This window comes from Neophocaena asiaeorientalis, unplaced genomic scaffold, assembly GCF_003031525.2.
Source record: "Neophocaena asiaeorientalis asiaeorientalis breed wild unplaced genomic scaffold, Neophocaena_asiaeorientalis_V1.1 scaffold307, whole genome shotgun sequence".
In the NCBI taxonomy this organism is placed as follows: Eukaryota; Metazoa; Chordata; class Mammalia; order Artiodactyla; family Phocoenidae; genus Neophocaena; species Neophocaena asiaeorientalis.
The window spans coordinates 2,966,826-2,983,362 of NW_020171817.1; the positions used below are offsets into that span (position 1 = coordinate 2,966,826).

The following is a 16,537-nucleotide window of genomic DNA, read 5'->3' on the forward strand; positions in this document are numbered from 1 at the left end:
CACAAGTGGGGCCTTCTCTCTTGGCAGTTAAGAAACCTAAGGATATTTAAAAAATTATGTTCTAACAGCCCTAAAGTGATAGCAGGTCAGGCCTCGTTAAAACAAGTACCAACATTGCTAATTTCTGTGTATCTGTCTAAACGAGTCCAACATAACAGAATTTGGACAGAACTTAAAAAACATAATGGCTTCTGACCTACAGGGAGAAAAATCTGTAAATCTCTCAGAAAGTCAGCACATAAGCTGAAATCATAAAAGCCTAAGATACGGTCTTTAGACATTTTTATAAATGCCTATAAAGTTCTTGATTTGTGTTCATCAAACAAACTAATATCACAGCTCAAGCATTTTTTTTAACGTGAAACTCAAGCGTGAACTCAAGCGAGTTTCATGTTAAAAAGATGTCATTGGCCGTGAGTTTTCTCGGTACCTTCTTCCTCTCCCAGCAGCTTCCAACCTCTATAAACGGACTGCCGCCAAGTCCCCCGCTCTTTCTCTGATGACTGAGTCCTTCCCTCCACCATCTGCCTACCTGGACCTGCATCTTTTCTCACTGCAGCTGTTACCAATACAGGTGTGCTCCCAGGAACCCTGCTGCTGCTCTGCCCATCACTGAATGACAACCAGTGGAACAAGGGAAGGACAGAGACGTGAAAACAGTCGCATGTATCCTCTCTCCCTCAGTTCCAATTCTACCTGAAACTATAGGTCCTACGCTTCTGCTTAATTCAGGAGAGTAAAGAAAAGCACAAAGACAGATTTTAGACAAGAAAAGGAAAATGGGATCCTCTTATTCTCTCTTGATAGCTCTTGGCTGATTAGAACCACTAATTTAAACACCAGAAATGAGAAGAGCTAAGGAATCAGAGTAGCCACGTACCCACCTCTCAGAAACTGTTTTATAACCACTAGAGATGAGTGTCAGCAACCACGCATCTGCCGGAGGCGCCACTGAGACCTCGGAAACAAGCTCACACTAACATCCTACCTTATTTGGCATCTTTCCTTTGAGATCCATGGCGAGCTTCAACATATGGTTATTGGTTTTGCCAGGAAATAAAATCTTTCCAGTGTAGAGTTCATACAAGGTGCAGCCTACGGACCACATATCTATACCATAGTCATAGCTTTTACCTATAACTGAAAACATAATACAAATTTTAACGTATGATGATAAAAACAATCAACTACTGTTTACTTCCATTAACAGGGGAATCAATTTAGCTCGGACTATGTAAACACAGCCTGAGTACCTCACTTTCACATCAGCTTCATATTCTTTCCCACGAATTCTTAATAGGGACTCTTCAACTTAAATACCTTAAAAAAATGAGGGTGTGGGGAAGAAACTGAAGGGGCAGAAGAAAGGGTGCATCTCTTCTATCTTTTCATTTCGCCTTTGGAGGAGGGGCTAACCAGCTTCAGCCAAGGCCAAAGAAGGGGAAGAACACAGGTCCCAGACAATCCACAAATGTGACAGTCAGGCCCTGAGGAAGTAGGAGCAGTTTCCCAAAGCCGAGGGCTTTCCACACCTGCCACCACCACGGCCATCCCACCTGAGGAGTATGGACTGGCTACGGTTCCCTTCCTCACGCATGACTCAAGCAGCTGCTGCAGCGACGGAAAACACTGCTTAGACAGTCAGCATGCCGCTCCCGCTGCGCACGGCGGCCCAGGTCGAAGAGCGCTGGAAGAAACTTACTGATTTCGGGAGCGCGATAAAATCTACTGACAAGGTAAGGCGTTATGTCATTATCCGCAACATGTGAAGCCGACCCGAAGTCACAGAGCTTTAAAATAGTTTTTGATTCATTAACCTGCAAAACATTTTATAATTGAAGTTTAACTCACGCCAGGAGAAATTAAGACACATGATCAGATTTAAAAAAATGGCTCTGAGAAGTTATTCCCAATACTGAGAACAAAGTCACTCACTTGAAAATTCCTTTTCTAATTATTTTATAATTCAACTTCCTAATTGTGAAGAATTAAGAGCTCTCAAATATTTGATCATAAATTAGTAAAAGAGCTTTCTTCAGTGAGGAAATAAGAGATAATGCCAAGTAAATTTAACCAAAGCTATTTAGGAAAGGGTGGAATAGTAACAGAAGGCACTGAAGCAAAGCGTCTTCTACAAACCCCCAGGAAACCCGAACCAATCAAGTTCCTGCCTAAAGGAACACGAAGACGGTCACTGGGAAGAAATCAGACTTAGATTAACTTACAACTGACTTAAGTTAACTTTCGTTTGCCAGAAAATTACGATGGCAATGAAAGCTGAAGAATGATTCAGATTCAATTTGGACAAAAAGAGAATAAAAACAATTCTTCACCCGAAGCTGCTAGACCATCCCAAATTTAGCACTCCCTTCGAGCCTAAAAAACATTAAATCCCTTAAATGTAAAGAAAGTATTAGTCAGGAAAATGTTAAATATGTTTGGCAAGACGGATAAACAGGAACACTGTATCGGTCATTTGTCTCTTTTCTCCTCTGCCAACACTTCCACATACACAGCGACAGTGGCACCTTCTGAGAGGGGCTGGCGGTGCTCCCACAGCTACTGCCACACTCATGAGCTGGAGCATGTTCAGGGATAACAAGTGAAGGTAATCCACACTGCAGAGTCCCTTCCCCCCTTCGAAAGAGACACACACAAATTCTGAGTTGGGACTTGAACTTGGCCTACCGTTCGCACCCCAAAGAAACGTAACACTTTAAATAAGCAGCCCTGGGCGGTCTCTCCTGGGATACCATAAAGCCTGGTCAGCGCTACAGACCGGTCCACTACAGACAACATCCACGGAATTAAGATAATACAGGAAAAGTACTTTTAAAGTTTTTAAATATAAACTGCATTCAGCCGCTTAAGGGTGCAGCTGCAGTAACCAGAGAAAACCCCGGGGCCACTTTAAAATCTGAGTCTGCCAGGGGAGTGCTCGCGCTGGGTGAAATGCCCTCAGCAGCAGGGACCCACACTCGGGCACTTCCCTCCACTCGCCCGCGCGGAACGCAGCACTTCTGCCAGACTGACGGCTGAAATCCTGGGCTAAAAGCTTTGGATTTTCATTAACAAACAGCGCCGCGTGGTTGCGGATGTCTGTTCCTTTCTCAGGAAGAAGGCCAAACTGTCTGAAACCCATACTAGTTTAGCACTACCTCAAAGAAAAATGAAGTTTTAAAAACAAGAGCTTCTAAGATGCTAACAAATGTCTTATTACTTAACCTCCATAGTGGTTACACAGATGTTCCGTGCATCGTTACCTTTACCTTATACATAGTTTATACATTCTTTGATGTGGATGGTGTACTTCACAATTCAAAAAAGAGAAAGAAAAATTGAGGTAAAGATCAACTATGAGGTGGACCGTGCAGCCCACAGCTGACACCGTGGCCGCCAGTTCGCTGGGGTTGCTCAGCCACTCTAACCTCAAGTAACATCAGAGATGCAGTACCTTCCTTTGAAACTCAGACCAAACGTACAAAATGGAACGCCCCATTAATGTGGTGGTCTGGAAAGAGATATTTTAAGATTTTAAAAAAAGAGAGAAAGGGAAATCTGAACTAAGAGCTAAGTTACTGACAAGGAGTCCAAAACAAACTTTAACGGGATCGTATCTTTCTTAAAAACATGTGGAACATGTTATGGGCAGACGAGCTAGAATCCCCCAGCTGTGAACAGCCCCGACTCTGACAGCATGACAGAGAAAGGGCTGGGGAGGGAAGGGGCGCGCACACACCAATCACTCCACTGTGATGAGATGTGTTTCTAAGTTTCAAAAACATAAGCACTGGGAAATCTGCATCTACCACACCAGAAGGCACGAGCTAGGATAGGTCAAGACTGGGAAAGGCTCCCTTCCATACAAGGCCCAAGTACAACCAAGCCTTCCCGGGTGTGGCCGCCAGAAGCCACAGCTTCTACATCATGAAGAATAAATGAAAAAGAATTATTCCTGGACACCGTGAACTCAACCCCGTGCACCTACTTCAGAGAGGTAACTCCCTTAAACGTCCCTCGCTCTGTCAGTCTATAAAACTAGAGAACAAGAGACTGTGAGCACTCCTTATTTCAAAACAGCAGCACTGCAGCATTTCTCCAGGTGCCCGAGGAAGCCCATCGTTACTACATCAAAGCATTCTTGGGGTCTGTGTGCACTCATCAAATCCATCAATCAACAGGAAAACACTGGGACAGCAGCCTACTTCCTCTCTCTTCATACTTTACTATAAAATTTCATGGCCCAATTTCTAGAAGAGTAAAAACTGGCAAAGTCATTTGTAATGGGTAATGCACTGAATTATTCTTACACGTTACAGCACGTTACAGTAGGAGTTATATGGATGTAACAAGGCAGCTGATCGCTTGACTTACCAAGATATTGTCTGGCTTGATGTCTGCATGGAGAATATTGCATCTTTTAAGGAGTTTTAGTGCCAAGAACAACTGCTGACTATAGGATCGCACAGCCTTAATATGAAGGCCAACATCCTTACCATATTTTTTTAACACCTCTCGTAAATTCATACTTTTAGGAAAGAAAAAAACAAATAAAATTAGGGGTTAAAATGCAAAATGGAAATTAAGGAAGGCAAAACCATTTTCAAGCATAAAGTAAAATCAAGTTCAAAGCATGAATTACAATGAAAACACTGTTCAAGAACCCCCTCCCACGGCCCAAACGTTTGATAAATTATCCTACGTTGAAATGAGAGCACATGGAACTGTGTGTACACAACACAATTTTCGAAATGAAGAGAAGGGAAGGTATGCAGTGCTAAAATTCCTACTGGTTTGGAATGGGCTTCCGCTTGAAAGCATAAACATGAAGCCACAATTCTGAAGGGGGACGTCATATTCCTACTCCACTATTCCCATTTCTTTTCACTGTGGCTTAATCCTTTCTTGAAGTATTTAATTTTCAGAGAACTCTCTGCTGAGCTGAAGGACACACGAGGTGAGCGTGTGACACACAGTACACAGCCAATCACTGTTTACACATTAACAACTGTCAAGAAGCTAGGTCTTCACCAATAGTTAAAAAACAAAACCCAGAGCCAATGGGAAAAAACACATCAAATACCCAGAACATTTATCACGGCATTTATCTGAACTGAGGTTGGCAAAGGTGAAGAAGCTGAGTTTTCAGGGTAATGTACAGGTTTTGACACTTGTACCTCAGAGGCTCAAACACGAGGCAGAGATGCTGTTTGTGATAAAAGTGTCTGAAGAGTCGCAAACAATGAAATTTGTCATCAGGATCAGCATCGTTCAATTTTTTCAAGAATTCTAGTTCTTTTAAACCAGTTTTTTGCCTGAAATGAAAAAGAAAATTAGGTCAAAATTGGATACATCAAGAATTTAGGAAAACTATGCAAACAATAAATGCTGGAGAGGGTGTGGAGGAAAGGGAACCCTCTTGCACTGTTGGTGGGAATGTAAATTGATACAGCCACTACGGAGAGCAGTATGGAGGTTCCTTTAAAAATAGAACCTACCATATGACCCAGCAATCCCACTACTGGGCATATACCCTGAGAAGAGCATAATTCAAAAGGACACATGCACCCCAATGCTCACTGCAGCTCTATTTACAATAGCCAGGTCATGGAAGCAACCTACATGTCCAGTGACAGATGAATGGATACAGAAGATGTGGCACATATATACAATAGAGCATTACTCAGCCATAAAAAGAAACGAAATGGAGTCATTTGTAGAGACGTGGATGAACCCAGAGACTGTCATACAGAGTGAAGCAAGTCAGAAAGAGAAAAACAAATATCATATGTTAACGCATAGACGTGGAATCTAGAAAAATGGTACAGATGAACCGGTTTGCAAGGCAGAAATAGATATTGAGAACAAACGTATGGACACCCAGGGGGAGAGCCAGGGTGGGTGTGTGGGGTTGGATGAATTGGGCGATTGGTATTGACATATATGCCCTACTATGTATAAAACAGATAACTAATAAGAACCTGCTGTATAGCACAGGGAACTCCACTTCGCTGTACAGTAGAAACTAACACGGCATTGTAAAGCGACTATATCCCAATTAAAAAAAAAAGAATTTAGGAAAACTAAATAATATGGATTTATTTGGTGATGTGTTTAGTCTGTTTTTTTTTTTTTTTAAGTACTAATAATAGAACTGTTGAGGAACACAAGTCTCTATGTCATTCACACAATACTTTACTCTTAGCCAAATATTGTTTTCATGGAGTTAATTTCCAAAATAATCAATGAACAAAACAGAAACATAGAGGAATAAACCCACCTTGCTTGAACGGAAATCAATCTTGCACATTTTATCTCAAGATGTCTTGATGTAAATATTATCCTCTGAAATTCTAGTTATAATTTGTCAATAGGCTACAGTTTAAAATTAGTGTCTATAATACAGAAGTTGGAGACTTCCATCAAACAAACTTTCTAAGCCTAGGCAACCTAAGACTTCAGTATAAACCTAAACACTTCTTTCTTGCGTTTCCAAACCAGTGCCAAGTTGACTTTAATGCCAGCTCAGTGTGTGGCATAGACTGTGCATTAAAGCACACGGGTACGGCCATCACCTCCTTGCTCATGAAGAGAGGAGGTGACAGACCAAGATACAGATAATTCCCAGAACGATCTGATTTTATGCCTTTTGCAGGCCACCGTATGCTCAGTGACACCTGATCAATCTGACCTTTTGATTTCTCACCTTTCGTCTTGAGCTTAAGCTATTCACAGCAAAGGATGGTCGTAAGACAAGCGGGAGACGGAAGGAGTCTGAGCTGACATCAGTGCACAAAGCAAGTGCTGAAATGCACTGAAATGAATTAAATACAGTCAGCCTACGGCTCGAGTGCTTCACACAGAACAACACGTGACTATCAATTAAATACCCAGAGCTGCTCTGTCGTTTTATAAGCCCAATACCTGTCCTACACAGACTGCGGTCACTATTTAAAAACAGGCTTATTTGTGAACACCCGTGACGGTGTCCGTGAAGGTTCTGTTCTGTGTCCTAAACTTACATGAGCTCGTTGTTCCGAATGATCTTCACGGCCACCTCCTGGTTGGCCCTCGCATTATCCCTGGCTCGGACCACGTTACTGAACACGCCTTGACCCGTGTAGCCATACACGTTGTAACGCTTATCCAGGACTTCACCTATGTTCACACCTGAAAAGGTAAGCTACAAGATCAGAATTCTGACCATAACAGACTACTGCACAAAACTGTGAGCTACACATCGGAAAGTCGAAAAGTAGGATACACAGTGCAGTCACTTAAAAACTGTGTCAAATCTCTGCTGCGTGCTTGGCTTCCTGGACACCATGGAGACTCAAGGCCTCGCCCCCGTCGTGACCCTCTTGCGTAATGCGGTTAAAGCTGCCGGCTGCCAACCGCTGCAGGAAGACTTTCTGCTCTCCTAGCAACTGCTGACGGTCCTAACGCCGAGGAAGGAAGAACTGTGCTCACTGCAGGGTCTCCAGCTGCAGTCTGCGTGGCTGGCACCCCTTCCCTCTGGAGGATGATCTCATGGCTGAAAATAACTCTGAACAGATTTAAGCTGCACATCAAGTCTTCAGCTCACTTCAATTTGTGATGCTTCTGGGCTGTAACATGGGTTCATGAAGCTGCTAGACGTGCCACACTTTTGAAGTGACGGCACTGGGATGTGACTTTCAGAGTCCTCCCAAGTGTGAAGGCATTAGGCCACGCACTTTTACAAGATGTTACAATGAACTCTAAAATTAATAGGAACTGTATCGAAAAAGGAGAGATACGTGTATAACCGAGTCACTCCGCCATACGCCTGAAACTGTCACCCTGTTAACTATACTCCAATAGAAAATAAAAAGTTCAAAAAACAGAAACAAAAAACTGTGAACTTACGATAATAGCCTTCTGCATCAGTCCAGTTATCCCTGAGGTTGGGATTCTCTTTGAAATCTTTTCCGATGCCAGCAGCCCGCAGACGCGCACTCTGAAATTAAGGCAGCAACGTGAGCTATTTAGCCACCAAACGGGCAGACATTTAAAGCACTTCCTTCCAAAGAAAAACAGGTAGAACCAGCTAAAATTTGGTAACATTTTATGCCAACTTAAATGAACTCTATGACTTGTGTAAATGCAACACAGCAGAAGCACGGTTGTCTAAGTCTCCTGAATCACAATAATGCTCAAGAAAAAAGGTAACAAGTCATCTTCTCATTTCTTTTACTGCCCTAGTCACGCAACACCCCCCCCGTCTCCTCCCGTCTATGGATGAAATGTCACTGGCTGTGTTAGAAGATGAGCTTAAGAATATCTGGTACTTCTGAAGTGTCTTCACTACACGTCACTCACATGACTCTCCGTGACACCCAGAAAGCCCTTCAACATCATCCAGGTGGATGATGGGTGCCAATACTTTAACTGGCTCAAAATCATCTCACGCTTTCTTAACCCATCTTTTTTGCGTGCTCCCGTGGGAGCACACCACACACGGGACACGTTACTTAAGCCAATCACCGGTGTCTTCAGGGTCCTGGACATCACTGCTTTATCCCAGTCCATTTTTAATCTCCCTGTTACATGTTTATCTCTCCCACCTCCCTTCACCAAAGCCTCTGTATTTCTCACGTTCTTTTAAATTTATGATGGAAATGGTCTGCTACTTTTGAGACCATTTTTCAAGAAAATCTCTTCAAGGAAAACCACTGATAAAGTGGCTAACGGTACAAAATTTCTCAACCCACTCCTTATAACATCTCCAACTCTTCCATGACTACTGTTAGGCTCCAAATCCTTAAGTTCCCAATCGCCTACAATGCAGAGGCCCAAAGTGGACTTTAGGCCTGAAAATTACTGACATCACCTGGTCTCCCCTAACTACAGCACACATACACAGAGGCTTGTAAATCCAAGAAGCAAGTTGTTTAAAAAGAAAATAACTACACATTTAAGTCATTTGCTATTTAACTTTTATGAAGCCCTCAGATTGTTCTGCTGTACTTGTTTTAAAATTTGATTTAGTTTCAGACAGAGAAAAGTTGCCCAACTAGTGTAAAGAGATTCTAGATACACTTCACCCAGACTGTCCAAATGTTAGCATTAATTTGCTTTATCCTTCTCTCTCTGTATGTATATACCACTGAAATGCATATTTGTTATATACCCTTTTCTGATTAACAGTTGTGTTTTTATGACTTAAAATTACTCACGTCAAAATACGCAGCAAACATATCATCAGATTCTGTGAACATGTCGGGCGCCAACAGCTTCTTCTGAGATGACCCTTAATGGAAATTAGCATTAATATTTGAAAAATGAAGAGATACAAATTGAAACACAAATAATGTATCAATGGAAAGTCACTAACAGCAATTCTAACTTCTTTTTCCTCTTGCACATCCGTTTTTCACCAACATCCAGCTTACAATCACCTTGTGACACTAAGACAGACACAGCTATCCACTTTTTACTGACAGTGCACTTGAGAAAGCTGAAAGACCTAATAGCGGTACTTCCACTAACGTTGAATTAATATGCTAATAACTAAGCAACGATTAGGTATTACAAGGGACGCTCCTCTCTAAACGGCAATTTCTCTCGGAAGGTTAGCACCCCGCACTACGAATACAGATCTACGTATTTCTCTCCTAAAACGCCTAATGACCCCATTAAAACACTGGGCAAAAAAATAAATGTAAGGAAAAAAAGAATGCAACAGCTTTAATCACACGAACACATGCCCGATCTCATACGCCCAACTCAAACGCAAATTAAAATCACAATGAAATGCCATCCCATGAGACTGGCTAAAAATCTAAAAGTATGACAACATTCTGTTGACAAGGCCCCGGATAAAAAGCCCTCAGACATGGCTTGTGGGATTGCAAAACTGTATAACCTTTACAGAGGGCAATCTGGAAGTATATAGCAAAATGACATATTCATTCAGACCCAGAAATCCCACTTCTATGAAACCATTCCAAAGACACAGTAACAAGCAGAAAAAGACGACTTAGTGCACCACGCTGTCATCATTAATGCTCCGATCAACAGCCGAACATCTACCGTTAGAAGACTAACTGAATAAACTACGGTACACCCATCACACTGGGGTAACACGCAGCTGTAAAAAGGAATGAAGGCCATTTCATACAGATGAGTGTGTATAATATTTTGTGTGCATGTGTAGACAGAATACAAACACATGCATATATGAAAGATGTTTTAGTGATTTTTTAAACACTCAAAATATTCCTAAAAATCAAAAGCAAATGAAAATAAGCCTAAACCAAATCAAACTGGTGGTATAACCGTACAGAGGAGAACTATTTCAAAAAACTTTAAAACAACACAGGTTTGTATACATCTTGAACTATATCCTAGGGACAAAACCATTACATTTTCAAACTGCATTCAGTACATTTAATACTGACAATCGCAGTGATAACTCTGCGTATGAAAGTTTCAAAATAACCTAAGTACCTGTGTTTATTAGGAACCAAGTTTTTCTACTGTAAAAGAGACAAATACAAAGTCAAGAAAGTTAATAAAAACCCTGTAATCTCGAATTTGAATTGGCAAATCAGTATGAACTCCTCCTTTCCAAAAACGTATGTATTTTCCTCGTTTGGTCCACTGAAAAGGCCCACCAGTAATGGGCATCCCTAAGTGCCCTGTAGTCTCCAAGTGGCATTTCCTACTAAGTGGAACCAAGGATCCCTGGAATAATAACTGATTCTGCTCTGGGGCAAGATACACACAAGGTGAGCCTATGTCTTACTGCCTTGGAACAGGAGTCAGCAAACTACAGATTGGGCCGAATTTGGCCCCTTGCTTGTTCCTGTATGGCCCTGACACGTGAACACCTCGTGAACTTCAGTCCATCAAGTGTTTTGGGAACGTGGCCATGCTCATCCATCTGTGCTGGCCCAGCCGCTCTGCACCACGAGAGCAGAGCTCAGTACTTGGAACAGAGAAAAAAGTCTAAAATAATTACAAAAGCCTAAAACATTGGATATTTTACAGAAAGCCCCTGTCCCAGAAAGTAAAACAGCCATGTTAAAAAAAATACTGCAGGGTTTGCCTCAAAAAGACACCAGAAACCCATTTAAAAGGGGCTCCCTCCTCGTGTGAAGAGAGAACAATCTAAGCTTCAAAAAGAAAATGGCAGCAGTGGATCCAAACACAAGAGCATAATGACAGCAAATAGTAAAACCCAACAAAATAACCAAAACCTCACTGCTCACCTCTGGAGGGCGCTGGGGCACCACTCTATGCTATGCTAAAAACTGGTCAATAAGCGAAAACAATCGAGCATTTAACCTGCCTTTCCTGTACGAACTATATTTTGGGGTAACCAAAGAATGGAAACCTCTTCTTTTACAGAATTAGAGCTAACAATTCAAAAGGAATGATAGAGATTTTTAAAATCACCACTTTGGAAACCCTGCCACCCCCGATGAAATAATGGATCTAAGTAGGAACCATCAATGGCTGCTAAAAGCGTGAGGCAAACAGCTGAACAGAAACTTCAGTGGAATATCTTACCTAAACACACAACCTCAGTGCCAATACAAACAGGGACAGCCACACCACACCTACGTGCCACCAGATGTGATATAAAGTACATACCGCCAGTTAATGAAGCATTCCTGCCAAAAAAAGTTAAACCGACACCTATTCAAGTCTCTAACACTAACTACTAGTTTTCAAGAAATACGGAGGAGAGAGGAAATAAATGACACAAGAACGTGGCCAGACAAAATCAGAGTAGAAAAGTTCACAGGACACAGGCCCTAGCACCTTCACAAGTAAAGGGGGGCGTCGGGGGGCGGGGGACAGACCACACCACAATGAGAAAACTATTAAAAAAGAGACTTCAGAGATGTATATACCCCAAACATAATGTGTATCTTATTTGGATTTTGACTCAAACCAACCAACTTTAGACATCAGATATTTAAAAATTATCAACTTTATCAAGTGTAAGTAATGTTTTTTAAAAGGTCCTTATCTAGCAGATACAAACTGAAGTGTTCCCAGATGAAATCAAATCACGGCTGGGATTTGCCTGAAAACAGCCTAGCAAGCCAAAGCGAAGGCGGTGAGCGCGCGCGGGGTTCAGGGCGACACTCAGGTCACGCTTGCTCACAGGGAGCAGTCGCTGAGGCGCCCAGGGCCCTGCCGTCCTCTGCAGTTTGTTGCAGAAGCAGCATTCCTTGTCCCCCTTCCCACCCCCATCCCCAAATAACCTCCCTCCTTAGGAAGCAACAGGGCTGCAAATTCAGAGAAAAGCATGGCTGAAACAGAACTGTAACTGACTCACCATTATTCTGTTCGACTGTCATGAGATTATGCTTGGCCTTGACTGAGGCCTCAAACGTATCAACGTTCTCCCGTTCGTACTCCTTGACGTCGGCAGCGACGCGTTCCAGGACGTCCTCTGGGGAGGGAGAGCGGGTACGGGTGCTGCTCTGGGGGCTGCTGGGCTCAGACGGCGCGGACATGTTGCTGTCCTCAGCAAGGTATTTGTATTTCTGCGGTAACGACACCGAGTGTTACTGTCACAACATCTGGTGCTAAGAGGGCCTGAACTGAAAAGTTAAGTGTCAAGTAATGCTAAAAAAGTTTTAAAGGTATTGAAGTCTTGACTGAATTAGATCCACAATCCCTTATATATAATTCCAAATCCACAAAACTCTGAAAGCTTTGCTCTGTCTGGTGCACGTTCATTAGGTGGCGAAATCTGTGCTGCAGAGATGTGGCGTTCTCAACAGTCTCGCCTTTCCCAGTGTGAACACGATGCGCCTCACGCACTGCAAAACTCTCCTAGCGGCTGGTAATGGGGTGCCGTGCTAGTCCCCACTGACGGGGCAAAGGGACACACATATATGCACCATATTACCTTTCTAACATTCACATATTTCTGAGTTCTGAAGCACATCTGGCCCCAAAGGTTGGAGATAAGGGATTGTGGACCTGGGTAAGAACAAAAAAAGATTCAACCAAGTCTTTAGGGATATCAGTTTAATAACAGTTTCATCAGTGCCCCACAAAGGTAAGTTTCCTCTGGAATTCTAGTTATGCCCTATGTACTCAGGTGATTCAAATTCTTTCCCTCACTCTGAAATGCTGTGGTTGCTCTCTCTGTTTACACAAGCTGCTACGACTGTCCTTTCCTTGTCTGCTGTCCTCCTAACAGCACCCAAGTATGTTTCATATGTTCCAGAATTCCTCCTCTCAGCTCCATCACTCACCCCCATCACATGATGGTGAGAGAAGGCGCTATACAGGGACCACCGTCCTCCAAGGCTGGAGTAGCCAGGCCTCATCTCAGGATGGCAGGGAGAACCGGCAGCCTTCCCAGGCAGCTCACCTTACCATTAGGCCTGAGTTTGACACCCTTTCCCACCCGATCCCTGCATCGCTCGGCTCTCAAGGAGTCTTACAATTATTGAGATGTTCCATTTAAACGTTCACATCTGCATTAGAAAATGTGCCATTTTATTAGGCATTAAAAAACCTTTCCCACATATTAACAGGCTATTTATAAGTTTGAGCTAAAGGAAATTCCTCCAATTTATACTCACTTATGAGGGTTTTCTTGTTCATCAACTTAAAGAAAAAAAAGAAAGCAAACTCCAAATTTTGTCTTATAAAAGAGGTTTGTATCAGAATCCCATGTGTAACAAAAAAGATTAACTGTTTCAATTTTATTAAGGAACCACCTTCCTTTCAAGACCTATTCAATTGCTACTACTGTCACTGCATTGTCAAAGTAAAAATCCTTAGTTTTGTTACAACAGTGGTGAAGGAGTGTCGATCAACACGTTCCTGAAACCACGCACCTGAACAATGGCCTGCCTTTGTATTCTCCTCTGTTCTATCAAGGCTTCTTCATCTTCCTCCTCAACATCGAAGTCTTCAAGGCTTAGAAAAAAATTACACACACGTCCGTGTAATTAACTTCAAACATACTTAGAGACTCCAAAAGCATTACATTTATACATTTAAAAAAATAAAAGCTGGAAAATGTAGGTCATCAGTACATTGAGGAAAAATCTTAAGCCACCCCACTCTATCCTTGCTTTCGAACTGTCCTGGTTTGGAATCCTGGCAAGTAACTTAACCTTCTACGTCTCATTTTTCTCCTCACCTGTATCATAGCACAAAGACTGGGAACAAAAGAAAGATGCCTAAGTTTAAAAGTCATCACTAGCTGTGCCTTGTAGTAAAGTCATTTCATCTCCGCAGCCCTCGTTTCCACACCTATACAACAAGAGGGGGGCTGGCATACACAAGTAAACTGCTACCTTTTCTGGGTCACAGAAGCCTTTGAGAGCTATAGATCCTTTCCCCACCCAAAATGCACAGGTAGACATTTGCATACAATCTGAAGGGAAAGTGGCTCTCCCTGCAAACACTGCCCCGAGCGGTTCAGATGGTCCCCCAAGAACCCGGCACTCTTCATGATCGCTCCTAGCGCAGCCCTTTCTACGACCTGCTGGGTGTTCACTGCAGAGGTGTAAGCGACCTGCACCTGCACTTGGAAGGTACCAGGTCTGCGCAGGACACTTTCCCTCCACTCAGCCCTCTTCTCTCCCAGCTCCAACCAGGGCTCCTCAGCTCAAGCGCTGCTAACACTAGGACAGTTCTGTGCGGTGGGGCATATCCTATGCACTGGAGGATGCAGAACAGTGTCCCTGGCCTCCCGCTACTAGATGACAACTACACAGGTCTTCAGACATCGCCAAAACATGCCAGGGAGGCAAATCTCCCCCCGCTGAGAACCACTGCTCTAAATCCATCTCACTTATTTCTGAGATGTGCCATTTAGACAACGAAGTCTGCATTTAAAAAAATGTCCCCACTATTTTATTAGGCACTGAATATTTCTGCATTTTCCACACTGTAACAGGCATAGCAAGTGTGTATCGTTTACACAAAATGCAAAGTCTAAACTTAGTAAAAAAAATCCCCCCACCAAAACTGGTAACTGAGATTGGCAGGATACCTCTACGGTTCCTAATGAAAATACAGAAGGAAAGGCTCGTGATAAAGTGACGGCCCGTATTCACCCCAGCCAAACCATGACCTCTGTCACATAACCTATAAAACCTGCACAGAAGATGAACTTAAATTCAGGGTCAAATTAATGTATTTGCTTAAAATATTCAGAAGGAAATTAAAGATTTCCAAGTCAAACAGTGTTTCTCTGATTTGGAAAAAGGAAATTATAGGAAAGTTCCGTTCTTACTTATCATCAGATGAAGATTCCTGCTCAACTTTCATTCCTTCAGAAAGACTTCCTTTAAATTTATCTTCCTTTACTTTGCTTCTGCTCCTACGTCTACGACCACCCCGTGACCGAGACCGCCTTCTCAGGCGTGATCTGCTCCTTCGACCTCTGTCCCTGTTTGAGAAGAAGAAGACATACTTTAAAGGTCAATTAAAGTTGAGAAGGCTGTGAGTTTGCTGGGCGTAGGGGTAGTACAGGGACTCTCTGTACCTTTCAAAAGCTCAGCTCTGTTGTGAATCCAAAAGCGTTCTAAAAGTCAAGTCTTTAAAAACAGTTAAAATTTTTAAACAAAATTAACACACCATCAATGAGATATGGATACCCAGCCTAACTGACAACAACTAAACCACAGCTACTCTTCTTATCAACTACAAAGGGGCGCGAGGGAACCGTCGGGCTCTGTACCTCGACGACGGCAGCTGTGCGACCACACATTTGTCGAAACTCAACTTTACAACAAAAAGGGTGAATTTTACTTTATGTAAATAATGTATCTCGATAAACTTGATTTTTAAAAAGATCATTGCTGAATAAAGTACGGGAAAGACAAAGGTGACAGAAATTATAAGTCTAATTAATATGGCCTTCAGGCATTGTTATAAGTGCCCTGTTAACCAAATAGAAAGTGACTTCAGAGTTCAAGTATGAAGGTGGAAGTCTGTGTGAGAAAGTGCTGTGGGACTCCCAACAGAGAAGGCTGTGAGTCTACAAAGGGCTGATAAACTACATTCATGTCACATCTGACCATGTTTATCTCAGATTTGTTCTGAAAACTTACTAAAACAACATTAAAAGGAACAATGACAAAATAAAACCTTCAGTCAAAGACAATGTGAAGAGATGGGACAACAGATACCAATAAAAGCTTGAAACATGCAAAGTGGACAGAAAAGCAGCAGCAGATCAAGTCTAAATCTTAGTTCAATAGGGACACACAAGGTAAATAAGAAACAAGTCAGTGCCTGCCACAAAGCCCCAGAAAGTCTCAAGATCTGGAGATACTGTATCCTCTGAAGGATGGAATACAAGGGAAAAGCTAAAGAGAATTGGTTGAAATCCTTTAGGAACAGCTTGACTTGGTATATTCCCCTTTCTGACTCAGTGGAGAATGCCACCAGCCGCCCCTCCCCACACTACCGCAGGAAACTTAATATTCACTTTACAGAGAGGTAGTGGTGGTTGTGAAAACTGGCCCACGGTACCGGAGGGCACTGCACTGGGAAAAGAAGGGTTAAGGGGGGACCCACATTA

At 42.6% G+C, this 16,537-nt stretch overlaps 1 protein-coding gene across 13 annotated transcripts in view; it reads right to left on the bottom strand.

Annotated features, from left to right (window-relative positions):
* PRP4K (pre-mRNA processing factor kinase PRP4K) overlaps positions 1-16,537 on the bottom strand; it is a 39,148-nt gene that overhangs the window by 5,728 nt on the left and 16,883 nt on the right. For all 13 annotated transcript variants that reach the window (XR_003002353.1, XR_003002358.1, XR_003002352.1 and 10 more), the window contains exons 4-13: positions 15,245-15,400; positions 13,836-13,917; positions 12,314-12,524; positions 9,198-9,271; positions 7,888-7,978; positions 7,023-7,170; positions 5,178-5,315; positions 4,375-4,528; positions 1,703-1,817; positions 989-1,140 (exon numbers count right to left, since the gene is read on the bottom strand). Coding sequence is in view for 1 of the 13 variants with exons in the window: in XM_024738402.1 (XP_024594170.1) it covers positions 989-1,140; positions 1,703-1,817; positions 4,375-4,528; positions 5,178-5,315; positions 7,023-7,170; positions 7,888-7,978; positions 9,198-9,271; positions 12,314-12,524; positions 13,836-13,917; positions 15,245-15,400 (1,321 nt within the window). In the remaining 12 variants the exon portion in view is untranslated. The remainder of the gene's footprint in view (positions 1-988; positions 1,141-1,702; positions 1,818-4,374; positions 4,529-5,177; positions 5,316-7,022; positions 7,171-7,887; positions 7,979-9,197; positions 9,272-12,313; positions 12,525-13,835; positions 13,918-15,244; positions 15,401-16,537) is intronic.